General features: G+C 20.0%; 1 protein-coding gene across 3 annotated transcripts; it reads left to right on the plus strand.

The window, feature by feature from the left end:
• The first annotated feature begins 1,710 nt into the window (after positions 1–1,710).
• Positions 1,711–16,558, plus strand: LOC100576135 (glutamate receptor 1-like). 3 transcript variants are annotated; one of them, XM_026440204.1, is made up of 10 exons: positions 1,711–1,879; positions 2,348–2,451; positions 3,356–3,540; positions 4,019–4,203; positions 5,985–6,377; positions 10,721–10,888; positions 12,537–12,763; positions 12,836–13,038; positions 15,221–15,486; positions 15,688–16,558. In XM_026440204.1, the coding sequence occupies exons 3-10, from the start codon at positions 3,415–3,417 to the stop codon at positions 16,334–16,336; spliced, it is 2,217 nt and encodes a 738-aa protein (XP_026295989.1). In that variant the 5' UTR covers positions 1,711–1,879; positions 2,348–2,451; positions 3,356–3,414; the 3' UTR covers positions 16,337–16,558. The 3 variants fall into 3 exon arrangements, with proteins under 3 accessions (XP_026295989.1, XP_026295988.1, XP_026295990.1); XM_026440203.1 differs by lacking the exon at positions 1,711–1,879 and having other exon boundaries at positions 2,078–2,451; positions 15,688–16,557; XM_026440205.1 differs by lacking the exons at positions 1,711–1,879; positions 5,985–6,377 and having other exon boundaries at positions 2,080–2,451; positions 15,688–16,555.
• Positions 16,559–18,232: the final 1,674 nt, after the last annotated feature.

Consider the following 18,232-nt stretch of genomic DNA (forward strand, 5'->3'; position numbering starts at 1 on the left):
TTATTTATTTATTTACTTATTTATTTAATAAATTACATTTTTTTAAAAAATTGATCATAATGAACGTCAACAATTTTTTTTAATGAGAATGTTTGTATATAACATCATATATTTATTTATCAAAAGAAAATCGTTGGAAAATATTATAGAGATATTTACAGTATAATTTCATTTAATAATTTTATTAAATATCCATTTTAAAAATAATTTTGAATATATATATATATATATATTCAATGACAAAAAAATATTTTAAAGAATATTATTTATAAAAAATTATTTCATTTATTTTAATTAATTCAATTATATTTGAACGATTCATTTCACAAATTTGAATTTTAATATGCAAACGATTTTCATATAAATAATAAAAAAATATTTATTAAATGTCAATTATGCAAATTCACATATAAATTATTTTTTTATTTTTTTATATTGATTGCTCTTATTAACTTTAAAGTGTATAAAAAAAAAGCAAAAATTTAAAACTTTAATATCCAAATAAACTTGTTTGTTACAAATTATAGTTAAAATTTAATAAAATTAGATATAAAAATATTTCATTTTAAAAATAATATTAATAAAAGTATCTTTACAAATATACATATATATGAATATATACAATTTTAATACAATTAAAGAAAAATATTCTAAATTTATTATAAAAAAATTATATAAAAAAAATAAAAAATATCTTTTTATTTTATTATTTTATGAACTTATTATTTATGAAACTTTTTACATGAACTTGTTTTTTTCTTGAAAAACAAAATTATATTATTATACATACGTTTACACTATATACACAGTTTCGTGAATATCATGGATAATAGCGATTCTTTTCTGCAATTGCATCGATTGCATCAATTCTATCGATTTGCTGTCAACGTGAGGTAAATACTATTATCGACACATCATTGTCCTCATTCAAGAGTTTTGTATCGTCAATACACTTCGTTGATTTTTTCAAATATAGTAATCTGAATCCATCATTATAATTCTTTTCTCTCGCAAATCATCATCAGCAAATGGAATTTCTAAATAATTATATGTATATATATAACTACATATGTGTGTGTGTGTGTGTGTATAATATAATTTCACTTTCAAAAAAAATAGAAAAAAATAATCGTAACTATATAAACAAATTAAATAACAATTATAAGAATTGATAAAAATAAAATTTATATATGAAGATCATAAAAGAAAAAATTTGATATTTTTTTATTGTTACATAAGTATAGATTTGTTATTTTCCAATTGTTTTCCTGTATGTTTATGTAGAGATTTAATATATCATCAGATTTATTAAGTGATTTTTTAAACTTTAACATTATTTTGAACTTTAACATTAAAACATTTTCTTTTAGTTACTGTATTGTCTAAAAAACATGAATATGAAATAAAGAAAAGAACTTATCTTTTTTTCTACATGATTTCCATCTTTTGAATAATTAATGAACTTTTAGTACATTAAATTATGGAAAATTATTCTATATTACCTTAGGCAATTTTTTCTTAAAATAATGATTCAGCTTAGAATTGATTCTTTAATATGCAAAGTTGAAAAATTTCCATTTGCAAGAAAAATATATATCATGCATGATATTATTTATATATAATTTAGTTTCAATGATGAAAAAAATAAATAATATTTTATTGAAACATTTTCACATGCATTGAAACTAAAGACGAAAGAACTACATCCAAATAATCCTCAGTCTACATTCGATCGTTGTCTAAAGCGTTTCGTGTTTCGTACAAATATTGATATATATAGTGAAAATAGCTATTTTTTCATATTTCATAATATTTATCGAAATTAGATCAACAATAAGGATTTTCACCAATTCTTAATTAAATTTAAATTATTATAAAAGTAATTATTAAAATAAATTAAATAAAACAAGTTAGAAAAAAAATTATTGAATAATATACGAATTTACCGAAAATATTAATTTTATAAGCATAATCGATACACAAATTTTCATAATTATAATTATGAAGATAAAAGATAAAAAATAATACACATGTATGGATTATGTATTTATAAGACGAAATTTTTAAAAGAATAGATGTTATTATTATTTTTTTCTAAAAGAAAAATTTTTTTTAAATTTCATAATTAAATGTCATATTACAGCTAGATATTCTAAATGGATGGACTTTATTTTCTAAAAAAAATAAATTCTTAAAAATAATTTAAAAAATTCTGATTACAGAGAGATATTCTGAATAATGAATTAGAATAAATTTCTTAGAAATTTATAAATATTTCATTTTTTTTTCATATTTATACAAAAATGAAAACGAAATTTTTTATATTACCGTTTTATATGGTAACTAGCACTTGTATTTTACCTTCGCCATTAACGTTGCAATTAATCTTGGAATTTGCTAAATGGAAAACATGGGATCAAATAGTGTTGTTTGAGAATTTAACTTCTTTGGGTAAGTAAAATAAAACTTATATGTATTTTTCAAAATATAAATTTAATATCAATAATATTTTTCAAACAAAAAATTTATTATAATAAAAGAATTATTTAGATAATAAATTAATTTGAAAAATATAATAAAATAAATATTATTCTATCTTTAATAATTTAAATTAATATTTTTCACTTGAAAAATTTGAATCGAAAAAATGATTATAAAAAAGTTGATCATAATAAAGTTAATCGTTTTTAAAAAATTACTAATTTTTTTTAAATTTTTATTTTTTTCTTTCCTTTTTTTAGATAAATATCAATAAAAAAATTGCAAAATAAGAAAAAAGTTATAAATTATAAAAGATGTAATAAATTATTATTGTTGTAATAAAGATTATCTCGATTGTTAGAAAAAACTTATCTATTTCAAAAGAATTTGACATCTAATTATAAGGCTTGATGCAAATGATTTTTTATGTATGATCATCTTTGCTTATTTTTCCAAGACGTTAAAAACATCAAGGACAGAAGTATAATTACGCAGTAAAAATCTACAATTGTAGCATCAATTGTAACTTTCGCTGTTAAATTATATTTGTATTAAAATTTTTTTTTACAAATTATTTAATTATTGCTGTCAATAAAAAATATTAGAAAACAAAATATAACTTCTCAAACTTTAATTACATACATACATATACATGTTGATTGGAATATCATAATTATCAATGATGATATTTTCCTCTTCAAAATGATTCACGTGCACGACATTCTTCATTTCCATATATGGAAATATGAATGTAATGCTTAATATCATATTTAACGAATGTTAATTTAATCGAGAGTTTCAATAACATGACCTCTATATATCGTTCACAATTAAAATATATCTTCGCTTTCATTTAACTTTATCTTTGGCACAGATTGTGTCTTTACTTACACCAGGCCTTTGATCGCATGCTTATCCGATGAAGGAATCGGCATGTCAATTCAATCAGCTACTAATCCAAATATACCTGATGCTCTTACGATCCAAAAGCATCGCATTGGATCGATCGTTCTATTGGATGGACTTAACCTAACGGCCCCTGATAATATACTTTACGTGGTAAGAATCAGAATGAAAATAATCTTATAGGCGGAATTTTTCAATATTTGTAATATTTCATAATTTTGAATTGCATAGTTTTAACATTAGTTTTTGGATTATATTAATATATACTCTATGAAATATTTGTTTTCATAGATAAATGGACAATTATTTAAAATTTATGAATTTTAAATAAATATTTCAAAGAAAAAATAAAGTTTCAATATTTATTTCTGTTGAATTATTATATAAAATAATTTTTGATGTTAATTATTCGATGTTACTTTTTTGTTAATTATTCTACGTTTATCATTAATATTTTATTTTATGGACTTTAAGTTTTTAAAATTTTGAATAAAATTATAAATGGTTTATAGATTACCATAATAATTATTATGAAATTATTGTCAAAAAACAAAAGATATACACTAATCATAATTTTATAATTATATGATTTAAGTTCTGAGTAATTAATTCGAAATGAATCATATTCCAGGCATCGCAAAAATTTCAATTTAATTATTATATTTCGTGGTTAATGATAACCATGAGAAATATGGATACAACAATCGATACTGTGCTTCGACATTTGAATATTGGTATTGATAGTGATGTAATAGTGGCAACACCTTCAACAACATATGAAATGATCCAGAAATTATCTCGAATATATTGGAATAAGTAATTTATGCATGTTATATTATAAATAATTATTTATAAAAAATTGTTAAGATACCGTTTTCGATAACTTGAAATATGAGAGCATGATTTTGAATAATTTTTTCTTAACTATATTGTTATTTTAATTTCTAAAATATTCGCAAGAAACTATCAATATATTTATAATGAATTCTGCTATTTACTAAAAAATTATTTACAAAAAGAAATCTGAATTTTCCTAAATTTTTATATTTAATATATGGATTCTGGACAGAAAAATTTTGAATAATTTTGTCCAAAAGATGGCCTCAAAAATTATGATAAAAAGAAAGATGTACACTATTTGAATATAAATCTTTAAAAACAAAATTATATATAAATTTGTACAAAATTGCAATTGTAATTATAATAAAATATATTATAATCAGGCTAAGATAGATTTTTTAAAATCTATATCGAAAGAAAAATTGGAAAATTTAATCTATCTATTTAAAAATCTAAAATCTAATTTAATCTAATCTATATTTTCTACTATTTCTAGGATCAATGAAGTATTAATTAATAAAGTTAATAGTTACGAGTTAATTCTATTTTTTTTGTTATAATTTTAATTCTTATATAACTATATAATTATTCAAAAAAAATGCATTCTTCAAAATTTTGCTTGAACATATTCAAAAATTTAAAAATTAGATTTGAGATCTCATTTTATGAATATTTTTTACTATAGATAAAATTTATTGTAATTTTTTGAAAAATTATCTTAAAAATTAAGATTAAACTATGTTAAACTGTGCTATAAAAAAACATTGTTTGAAATATTTATATTTACAACATATTTCAAGATCATTAAAATCGGTGGGAATTTATAAATAATTATTATATTATGTTTAATGTATGTTATGTTTTATGTTAATTTTAATTTTTGATCGATCATCGATTATTTAAATAAGAAATGTGTTAAAAATCACATTCGCATTATTTGCTATCATAAATGATAATGGGGAAAAAAATAAATAAATTCTAAAAACATAAAACTATTTACATAATTAATTAAAATATTTTAAATGTTAATTCAATGTTATAAGAAATTAGAAATTTAAATCTTGTAAAAAAATTCAAATTAGACTATTATTATTATAACTATCATTCATTATACATGTACATATTATATTTCTTATTAAGAAGAATTTTGATGTTCAAAAAAAAATAATTCAAATATGTTATTCTTTATATATAATTCAAAAATTATAGATATAAAATTTGTTAAATTTTTAAATTTATCTTTATCCTTGACCCCATTTGATCATTAGAATATTATAAAAGAAGAATATTATAAAATTAAGAATATGATTAAATTATTGTTTGACTTTTGATGTTTTATTCAGAATTCTTAATTAAAATTATAATTTAATTAAATTTAACATTTTTATAGTATTAAAATTGTTTTCATATATCACATAATTCTATTCATTAAATACAAATTAATATTGATTTATAATAATTTAGTATTTATTGTAATTTAATATTAATTCATAGTGATTCAATTCTTATTTAACATAGATATTTAGTCACTTGAATAAAATTTGCAATTTTAATAATCTCTTAAAAATTCAATATCATATTCAAAGTTCCATTTAATTCGCTACGATATCTGATTTCTATAGTTTTAATTAACCAAATTATTCGAAATGTTTAATTTATGAAATAACTATCCTTAATTAACTTTTATGTTTGAAATTACTAATCTCATTTATTCTTCATTATATCGCAAATCCATCAATGAAAATTATGTCTCTTAGAACTTGTGCATCTTTACAACATTATGGAAATCATTTCAATTTCCGGGAATCGGAACCAATCAAACATTTCAATGAAAATGCGTCGATCAACTTGAATTACGCGGTTCTTGAGAACGGAACGTTGCTGTTTTATTTTATTCATGTGTACAAGATCCGATATTCGGACAATACCAGTTTGGTGACTAATTTCCTTGGTTCTTGGAATCTGAACTCATGGTCTTTAAACAATCCGATCAGCGTGAAACTGAGAAACGAATTTAAAGGACAACCGATTATCTTTGGCGTTTTGAATGAAACAATCGATGGTCAAATGGATATAAATGAAGAAGAAATGAATGATATTGCGCCACTTCTCGATTTCGCCAATTTCGTCGCTAATAGTGTAAATGCAAGGTATAATACATTATATTGAATTTTATGGGATTTAAATTATTTTAGTCAAAATACGTAATAATATATCAATAGAACGAGATAGAAAATTTTGAAGAATCATTAAAGGAATTACAATTAAATTTTTGCAGTATATTATAATTTTTAAGATTTAATTAAGATAATTAAGATATTTCGATATTTTTTATAGTTTATTATTTATTTTAAAAATATATCATAATTTATTATTTATTTTATATTTATTTTATAAATATATATAATAAGTATAAAAATATTTATCATATTAATAAAATATAACAGTATTTCGATTTGACTAGTATTGACAGAAATTTTTTAGTATTGACAATTTTCTTAATTCTTAATTCTAAAATAGAATTAATGGTGTTATTAAAAAATTATTAATCATAATTTTTTTCATTTTCATAAAATAAAAAAATAATAATTTAATAATTTTATATATTTTTTTTAATATGGAAATAAGCTTATTTTTATTTCTTTAGTCGTTTTAGTTAAGATTAATTTGACAGTAATGAAATAATTGTCATTTCTTAAATTACATTTTTTAATACTCAAAAATATTAATAGATTGAAAATAAATATTGGATATAATTATATAATTTTTTTCATGGAATGAAAATCTGACACGAAAATATTTCAAAGAAAAATTATTCTTTTTTGAATATGCTATAAATTGTAATAAAATATAAAAAAATTCTCATATATTTCTGATTTCATATTATTACTTAATGTCCAAATAAATTTAATAATTTCCATATCTATGATCTTTATAATATAAATAATAATAATAAATAAAATAAGAAATATATAGCATCATATAAAAAATTCAATGTGATCTTAATCTTTTAAAAAAAATATATATTTTTTGGAAATTTTTTACAGTGCAATTTATATTATATACATTTATTTATATATTTATAGCATATTAATAATAAATTGATTTTTTTTCGAAATATTTTCTTCTGTCTCACTATTAGAAAAATTATAGCAAGTGTTATACTTTTCATATTGTATATTCTGTAATAAAATTTTAATAGAATTATTAAAATATATATATCTCGTGATATATTTTTGCGATATTGAAATGTTCTTCAGACTGATCGAAATTTATATCTAATATAAAATATTTTTCATATTTTATTTATATCTTCATTATGAATTTTTTTCTGTCGAATTATTGTAACTTTTTTGTTAGAATTGTTGAAAATATTCTCTTTTCTTTTACAATTAATTATCTAATTAATTATCAAAAAATCGATAATATTTCAACATGAATAGTATTTTTCGGGAATCTCAAACTTTAATGAGATCTTCGAATGAAATTAATAATGCGGAATTAAAATAAAATATATGCATGAAAAATAAATATTTTTGTATACATTTTTATCAAACTTTTTTTTAAAATTGTACAAATTTTCCATAAAAAACAGAAAATATAATGGCTGAAGGTTTAATTCTTGAATCATTTCTAATTATTAAATTCTTTAAATTAATATCCTTTTGTTTTTTGTTTTGAATATTGAATATGTTTTTCTTAAGACTTTTTTACAAGATAAGAATAGAAATAGCTATAAAATTATATTTAAAATTTGATTTTATCTCATAAAATTAATGTTAAAAAAAATAAAATAAAATAAAATTAATGTTTAAAAAACGAAATAAAAAAAGAATTTGAATTTGAACAATCAATTACATTTTCAAAATTTTCCATTAAAAAAAATATATTATAATTTATTATGTTTTACAAACTTTCGTTCAAAACAAAGTTTCGTTTAAATCAGAATTTTCTTTGATTTCGACAATACCATTTATCGATCGTGTTCATAAATATATATTCTTGTTTTTACAATCATATTTTATCTATAGCAATATTACATACAATATTATAATTTTATGAAGATACAAGAATAATTAATACGTTATTATTATTATTATTATTATTATACTGTTACTACTATTATTATAATAAAATACTTGAGTTCATTCCAGATCATAGGTTAAAAATTGCGTCATATCGAAAGAAAAAATATTAAGATATTGACAAACGTACATATAAGTTTTTATAACAAAATATGAAAAAAAACATATCATGGAAGATAATTGTCTGGTGATTCTAGTTATCATAAAATTGATAATATTTTTATTTTATTTTAATAAGTCATATTTATGTAACTCTTTGCAAAGGAAAAACTTCCGCAATTATATTTATGAAAACTGTTCAGACAAAATAAATGGAAAATTTAAGATATGAATCAAGATTAAATACAAAAATTAAAATTGATATAAAAAAATATTCCTTGTAATTTATTTTTCAAATGTTAATTTATAAATAATTTATAAATATTTTACTGACTTAATTTAATTTTGCACTAAAATAAGATTACACTATATTTCGGAGTTGATTTATTTAATATTACAAAATTAATTGTTTATAAATTGCTTATAATTTCATAAATAAGCTCCTTTTATACAAATGAAACTAAAATCAAAAATAATAAAAGACAAAAATAATATATTCAAAATCTATATTTGAATACAAAATTATGAATTCATTATATACATTTAGGATTCATCAAATTTGATGAATATTCATTATTTTTTTTATTATAAATATAATTTTATTATAAATTAAAAAAATTTTATTATAAATAATACAAATATTTTATATAATAAATATTTGCAAATTTTTATCTTTAAAAATTATTTACTGTATTCACCGAAGAGATGGTGTCCAGACATATACAAAAAGCTTAGAATAATGCTATAAGGACAATATCGTTTTCAAGAAAAAAATATTGTTAATCATTTGCTTCGCATATTTAGAAACAATTCGGTATAACTATAGTATCAATATAGTCTTATTTTCTGAGCCGATTTTTATAGCAGATTTTTATAACCATTATAGCCATATTCTCAACGGCAATTAGCATCATTCTATCTGAGGGAAAATGGAAACACGTGCAGAACATTTTTGGAAAAATAACAGACTTGTTAATGGCGTAGCCTTCAAACTTATTCTAGGAATTTTTCTTTAGTCCGCGGTACCGCTCAATCAGAGGATTGATTTTCAGCAAATATTTATATATCCTCCACTGAAGATCCGCAAGTTTATTTAGAATAGAATATCGCGGGGACTTCAGAGTTCAGTCTGAAGAAGAATTCTTAAAAACTTGCAAGAACTTCTAGAAGAACAGAATCAGAACACTAGACCTACAAGAATATCGGAATTGCAGAAACTATCAAAATAACAAGAACCACTTCTTGAACTTCGAACTTTAGTGACAATGAACCGTCATTGGTATATGGCCAATAAAGATAGACTTTGTCTTTGATAGTGAATCGACCTTGACGGATTCCATAATAATTAATTTTATTACTATATTCCATAACTCCAGGAACAAATTAGAGCTAACAATTGAATAAAATATATATAAATAATAGTGGAGTTTACAATTTTACCCGACTGTATGATATAAAATTATAATTAAAGTATATTTATATTCTAATAGATAAACAAATATGAATTTATCCCATTATTTCTTTTTATTAATAATAAATAATAATTTTTATTAATAATAATTAATAATAAATAATTATTAATAAATAATTAATTATTTATAAATAATTATATATTATTAATAAATAAAAAGTCCAAAAGTATAATCGAGAACAATATCAATAAGAAGTGAACATTATTAATTAATAGAGAAAATTCATTTAAAAATATTGTCTTATTTATCAAATGAGAAATAGATGCACAGAATTTAATAATTAAGGGTATAAGAAATAATCTAAAAAATATGATTTATATATTTCCTAAAATTGTGAAACTGAATAATCTAATCTAATAAAAATATTTTAATTTTTTTTTAAAGAATTTGATTTTTTTTTGTATCAATACATTATTTTATTTTTTTATTTAAGTATTATGATTTATAAACTATTATAATTTAATAAATATAATGATTATTAAAAAGTTATGTTATTATTAATCCGGATATTTCTAATTTTAATTTTTTATTATTAGTAATTTGGACATTATTTAAAATAATATAAAATAATTATAAAATACAAATCATAAAATAATTACGTAAAATCATGATAAAATCAAATTGTTATTTTTGATTTTCTTTTTTTTAATAAATTTTGTTTGATTTAATCTTTAGAATCTTAAATTTTCTAACTGGTCCGAACCATCACCATTTCTATAAAATTTTTTTTTTATAAAATAATAAAGTAATATAGCCATAAAGTAAACAAAATAGTAATGTATAGTACTGAAATAATTATCAATCTGTTTAGTATTTAGATGAGTGAAATATTTGCAGCATTGAATTGGTGTCACACGAGAAACTAGGTACTTTGAATAACAAAATTTGGAGTAATCTACTTGGAGATGTTGTGAGTGGAGAAGTAGATATTGGACTAGGATACATCACTGTAAACAAAGAACGACAAGCGGAAATGTCATTTAGCCATCCCCTAATTCGCTATATGTGAGATATTTTATAAATTATTTTTTACAATAATAAAATTTTTTAAAATGTTTAAAAAATTTCTGTATAAAAAAGAAAATTATTATATGGGTTTCGACCGAATAATATTTAATTCGTTATGATGATTTCTTATAAAAAAAATAAGAAAAAAATATAAAATGAAATTTAAAAAAAAAACACATTTGTATATGCATTAACAATTAAGATGCAGTTCGTTGTGGCACTTATCGTAACCGATAATGGAATATTCCTAATAGAATATTTTTTGTATTTTTTACATATTTTTTTTTTGCAACCCAATAATTATAAATACTGTATAGACATTGTTTACAAATAGGATGCTTGATAAATTGTATTTTAGCCGTGCATAAAATAAATTCTAGAAATTCTATGAGATTTTAGAATTCTTTTATTAAATGATATTGAAATATTTTGGAAACGAATAATAATTGAAAACTGAATAATACTGATAAGTAAAACACTTGTGGAAACGAATAATAGATAAAAGAAATTTAAAAAAAATTATTTCGAATATAAAAAAAATACATGGTTACATTTTCAAAGTTTACTCGCTTTATTTTGTATAATTTTAATTTTATTTTATAATTTTATTCGTTTTACTTTGTAATAATATATTCTGAATATAACTCGAAAATTAATACAAGGATATGATATGCACATATTTAAATTTCAATTTTAATTTTAATGAAATCAAAATTATGCGCCTACAAACATAATAAATAAATTTAAAAAATGAATTATGAATGAATTATATATAAAATGTTTTTGTTAAAGGAAATGAAATCAGCATTTTTTCATTTTTTTGAATACAAAAGCATTTCTAATCAACTTTCCATTATGTAAATTAAATCATTAATATTATTTTTTTTTTTCAAATTAAATTGGAATTTCAAATTAAATTAAGTGTATGATATTTGTTTTATGAGTGAAAAAGTATTAATAATTTGTATTACAAATTAATTTAAATTTATAATACAATATTATAAAGCTCTTCAAATTCTATTTTCTAAAAAATTAAGCTTCAAAAGAAAAACATTTTATTCCTTTTTATCTTTATTGATACATATTACTCGGTCGAACTGAATACTATGAGTTTATAAGAATAGCAGTTTTTCGTGTAGAAAAATGATATTTTCATTTTATTCCTTGTTATTCTTATTTATACAGAATTCAAAATTCATAATATAAATCAAATCAGGAAGATTTTATGGTTCGAAATAAAAATAAAAAATAAAAGAGTAATTAAAAATTAAAAATAATTGAAAGTACAATAATAAAATTATTTTATTATCAATTATTTTTTATATTTCATTTTCATATCTTAAGAATAATAATCTATAGTAATATCGGTTATTATTATATGAATTAATAAATATTGATTAACTCAATAATTAACTTATAAATTCGATTGATATTAAAATAAATTTTGAAAATGAAACTTCCGAATTTCGTTATTCTTCATTTTTATTTTATTTTGATCCATAAAATCTCTCTGATCTCATTGTGAATTTCAGATTATCTTGTATAATTTTATATTACTTAACTTATATATTGAAATTAAAATGTACGTTTTCAATCAAATATATCGAGAATCATATATTATAAATAATATATATATTTTTTATAGGAGGAATATTTATTATCATCCATTAGAAAGTGGAACAATGAGGGACATATTTCGTCAACCATTTAATAATTACTTATTAAGTTGCGTCGCATTCACTTATTTTATGATACTAATATCTATGGGATTGATCATTTACACAGCAAAAACTGTTTTACATTATGAGGAAGCGAAACGTGTTGGAATAGGAGAGGCTGCACTTTGGTGCATCAGTATAATGTGCATGCAAGGTTTTATAAAAAGTATTATTGAATTAATATATATTATTAATACATATTTAAAAAGAATTTTACTAAAAACAGGTTCTCCATGGACACCATGCAATCCATCAGGAAAAACAATATTATTATTCACTTTGATATTCGCTTTGGTGATGTATAATGCTTATGCCGGTTTCATTACTTCAATTTTATCAGTGCAAGCAAGTGGTATCAAGTCCATCACCGATATTTTATCGCATGATTTTAAATTGGGATACAGTATTACTGATGATGAATATATTAGAGTGAGTTTATTAAAAAAAAAATAAACTTATTATAAATTTATCAAGAAAGTAATTTCTTATCAATTTCAATAAGTTTGAAATATATTGTTAAAAACATTATTTTGAGCAATCTATATGCATATATATTTAGTAATTGACTTTAATTTTCGATCATTTTTAGTTATCTGCAAAAAATTTTTAGAATAAAAATTTTTAGTAAACATATCTTTTTGGAATACATTTTTTTTTATTGTTGCTATAATGATGTATAAATTAAAGATATTTACGTATGATAAATATGCAAAAATTACAATTTTTATATATTCTTTTATATTTTTTCGATTCTAGTTATTCCTCATTAATGTTTAATATTTTTTGCAATTTTATATATAGTTGGATTCAGAAATATATTCTTTTTTAAAACTGAATTTTTTTTTCAATTTATTTGTCATAACTATCGGGTACACTACTATAGATAAATATATATTATAACAATTTATAAATATTTATATAAAATCTATTAAAGGCAAACCGATAATTTTCAATCTCTTTATTGTGGCTAATAAGTATATTTTAATATATAGAATGTTTCTAAAATCATGATACAAGTTGTTTAAGGTTTTGTTTTCAAATAAATTAAATTTGAAAATTTTTCAAATACAAAATTAGCTATTTTTCGATTGAATTCGATTGAAGAATTAATAATTATTTTATATGTAAAAATAAACGAGAAATAAAAGAATAAAATTGTTTCATCACTTAAATTCTTGTTTTTGAGAAAATTAAAATCGAATTATCAAGGAATCATGTAATTTTCAAATTTAATTTTCTCAGAATTTTTAAATGAAAGAATTTAATCTATATTTTTCTCTTATTTTATGTAAAATTAATTCCTATTAATGATTCATTCATATCTGAGCAATAATATCTGAGCAATAACCAATTTTATTTATATTTGAAAATTTTTCAAATTTTATTTATTTGAAAGCAAAGTCTCAAAATAAAAAATATTATTCTTTGTTTTCTATTTATTTTTGTATATAAAATCAATATGTGATTGCTTGTACTATGGAGACTTATATATTAAATTTTGAGCAATTTAAACCTGTTGAAACACATATCAATTGTAAATTAAATTAAAACTATTATATCTATTCTAATTCTATGGTATTGATATTTTACCATAGATAATTATAATCACAACTAAGTATGAAGAAATAGATAATAATAATTAATATATATGCATATACTTTTTAATTAAAATATCCAAAATATATACAATCTATCAAAATATTTTTACGTAAAAATCTGCAATTTATTTAATGAAATTCATTATTGATTCAGTTCTTTTTTAATAATATTTTATTTTGTCGAATTTTTAATGTTTTAGATAACAAAAGTTATTTTCAGAAAATTTTGATTGTTGCTATAATCAGATTGAACTATACAAATTCAAAATACAAATTACACTTTAACAGTCAATTACTTTAAAGAAAGACAAATGTGGTTTGATATAATTTATAATAGATATTGGTTTATTATTATTATTATTGATGAATGATATTATTGATTATGACATAAAGATTTATTGATGAATGAAATTAATTTGATGAGATAAATATAAACGCGATATAATGCATACACATGAAATATATTGCTTGTATATTTTTATATATATATATTCGAATATAAATATGTAAAGCATATCTATTTGCAAAAAATACAAAATAAAATATATATTATAATCATCATAAATCATATTTTTTTATTCAAGTTATATTGCTTTATTTAATTTATATATCTATTTGTATAAATATTTGCAATCTTGTGAATGAATCAGATTTTAATTATTTTAAAATACAATATAAGATAAACTTAAGAAAACTGACTTTTCTGCGACTTTATATATTTTATATATTTTTTCATTTTTTATATATCGTTAAGAATATAATATATCATAATTATAATGTAATATAATGTAATCATAATATAAATAGTTGATATAGTATTCAATAATAAAAAATTGAGATTAATTATCAATTATGTCAAATATAAAAAATAATTAAATCAAAAGTATATGTCTAAAAATATACTTATTGAAATCGGTGAGAAAATAACTTTTTGCAAATTGTAAAAAAAAAAAAATTCAAATTTATAACTTTATTCAAATGTAATTTTTTAAATAATTTTTTATTGCAAAAAGAATGTAAACGATAGCAATCTTCGACAATTATACATAAGAGCGTACAATAGCCGAGAATCTAAATTGGATACGAGTTCTGGACTCATGAAGGCCGTGAAAGGACATTATGGTTTTTTCGTAAGCGCCACTCTTGCACGTCGCACTCTCAGATCCACCTTGATTCAAGAAAGATGCACTTTGAAGGAGCTATCCCTTCCACAAACGTTCACGATGGTGGCTCTACCCATGGCTAATTCTTGTCCTTACAAAAAGATCATTAATTTAAAGTACGTATTCTAAAATATTGAATCTTCTGGATTTTTAATTTTTAATGTCAATTTTTAATGTCATTTTATTCTGATTTCTTTCATTTTACTTATCTTTTTAACATTTTATATAATATCAATCTATATAATATCATTTTTTCAAAAATAAAAAAATAAAAGAAAATTTTTAAGTAAATCACTAATTAATGATATATTTTTCAGCATTCTAAAAATACGAGAACGAGGTGTTTTGAACAGAATAACGGAACAAATGTTACCAGAGATGCCTCGATGCAAATCATCAACTACGTTTCACAGTGCTAGACTAGCCGATGTTTACTCCGCTTTCTTCATTTTGATCGCTGGTGGTGTGGTCGCTATTTCCATTTGGATCGCTGAGAGAATTTGGCACAAAAGGCGACAAATGAAGGAAACAATCGTGCAACGTGTGCGTCAACGTCGGCTTATGCCCTCTCACCTACCCCATTTACCTCGTTTTAAATCATTCTCGCATTTCCCTTTTCAATCACAATTGGATTTCCATAATGATGCTCGAAACGATTTTTCTCACGACTATTGCAAACACAATTCATCGATAAACAATGATTGTTTCGCGTCAAAATTATCCATATCTACAAAACATTCGAAAGAAAAAATTTCGCTGAAAAAAAGAAAGGAGAAAAACGATTATGTAGATTCAGATGAAGATATTGATCGATCTCGTTACGAATCAAAATTTTTCACCTGGAAAAGATATAGTAATTTGAAACGAACGAATTGGAACCAATTTTTGGAATTTCCAAAATCGAAACTTGATAGAAATAAGATTGATAGATTGAAAGATAATATAGTTTTTCCTTTTCATCATTGATTAATAAGGAAGTTAGATCAGACCTTAGAAACTTCATGAAAAATGAAGTTGTGAATTGTTTTGCGATATTGTTGAATTGTATTTATTTATTTTTTTTCTGTAAAGATTTTTGAAATAGTAATTTAAATAGTTTTGACATTATTTTATGTATTTACATATAAATGATAGAGAATGATATCAATGAAACACTTATATGGAATATTGTCATTATTTCATGATGTATCTTAATGATATATTTTTCTACTATTCTTTCTATAAAGAAAATTATATTATATTTATGGATTTGAATAAAATGTAACTTATTCGAAATAAGTTTTTGTTAAATAAAATATTAATAAATGTAATTTGAACGTTGCATATTATTAAAATAAACTATTTCGAAATTTTTATATAAATTTATCGTTTTTTTTATTATTGAAAAGTTATATTGTCACACATTTAGCTAAGTTTTCTAACTCTACAGTCATCTCACTTTATTTAACACTCAAATTATTAAAATGAAATATTAAAATGATACTCATAATGTTTTTATCGAACATATATGAACTTTTTGATTGTTATAATGTCTAAAAATACTTCACATTTTAATAAATATCTTATTTATGTTAATAACTGAATTTAAAATTTAGTTTTAATAGTCGAAGATAATTAATCTATATGTTAATTTGTTATTAAATAATTTATGTATATTTAAATATATATATATAAAATCAAAACAAGATATAAGATATATATAACATACAATAAATTTTTTATACTACGATTTCAAAGATTCTATCACATTAATGTTATTTTCTATTATTTAATAGAAAATAAGATTATAACATTCATATTGATTAAAATTAAAATTTTTATTTTAATGTAAATCTTGAATAAAATTTAGAGTCTTGTAAAATTTAAATAAAATATAAAATTATAAAATTTCATATTAAAATATACATATCCTTATAAAGATTATTATAAAGCAATTAATTAGAGTTAGCAATTGATAGTTTTGCATGGAAAATATTATACTTATAATTTTTTTACATTTATTTCAATTTTAATATATCATAATTGCAAAAGTTTTTATGTTTAAAAATATTAATCAAATAAATATTATTCTCATTACATTCAAAAATTTAAGGATTATACATAGATATTTATTAAAAAGTTATTTATTACTTTTATTAATAAAATTGTATATTTTTTCTTGCAGTTTTTTGAATAAAATACTTTTAAATACCTGATCAAATATTTAAAATAAATATTGAAATATTGAAATTTATATGATATATATCATATTTTTATACATAATTATATTTTAATTTTATTTATGTTTTAATTTTACAATTTTATAATTTTCATCGAATAAATTTTATAACGTTAATTTTGTAAATTTCAAGAAACATTTTCTCAGATTTTCAAGCATAATCTACGTAAAATAGAAAATAATAATTTATTCATCATATATGGTTTCTTCAGAGATTTATATCATTAATGATATATTTATACATTATATTAATACATTTCATTAAATATAAATAATAATTTACGTTATATATGGTAATAAATTAATTTATGATTATGAATTTATTATTATTTATGAAAACATTTAATTTATGATTAATTATATGACTATATATATTGTATATAGAACTGAAATACTTTAAATTTTGTGTATTTATATGTAAATTAATATTTTACTTAAATCAATGATAATGAAAACTACTAACTATTTGATGATTATATATAATTTAAAATAAATGTTAAACAAGTGCAGAAGATAGAAATCGTATATTCCTGAATGAAGCATATAATTTTTATGTCTCGAAAAAAATTTCAAATTTACATTTTTTAAATCTTCAAAATTTATAATATCACATCAGTTATTGACTGAACAATTAGTCAAATACA

The sequence above is a fragment of the Apis mellifera genome, linkage group LG4 (genome assembly GCF_003254395.2).
Source record: "Apis mellifera strain DH4 linkage group LG4, Amel_HAv3.1, whole genome shotgun sequence".
NCBI lineage: Eukaryota > Metazoa > Arthropoda > Insecta > Hymenoptera > Apidae > Apis > Apis mellifera.

What these genes read in the sequence shown, in the direction of transcription:
- LOC100576135 (XM_026440203.1), top strand. Translation starts at nt 2,304, where the DNA reads ATGAAAACGAAATTTTTTATATTACCGTTTTATATGGTAACTAGCACT. An exon ending in TGAGAATTTAACTTCTTTGG is followed by an intron (nt 2,452 to 3,355) that starts GTAAGTAAAATA and finishes TCTTTGGCACAG; the next exon opens with ATTGTGTCTTTACTTACACC. An exon ending in CTGATAATATACTTTACGTG is followed by an intron (nt 3,541 to 4,018) that starts GTAAGAATCAGA and finishes ATCATATTCCAG; the next exon opens with GCATCGCAAAAATTTCAATT.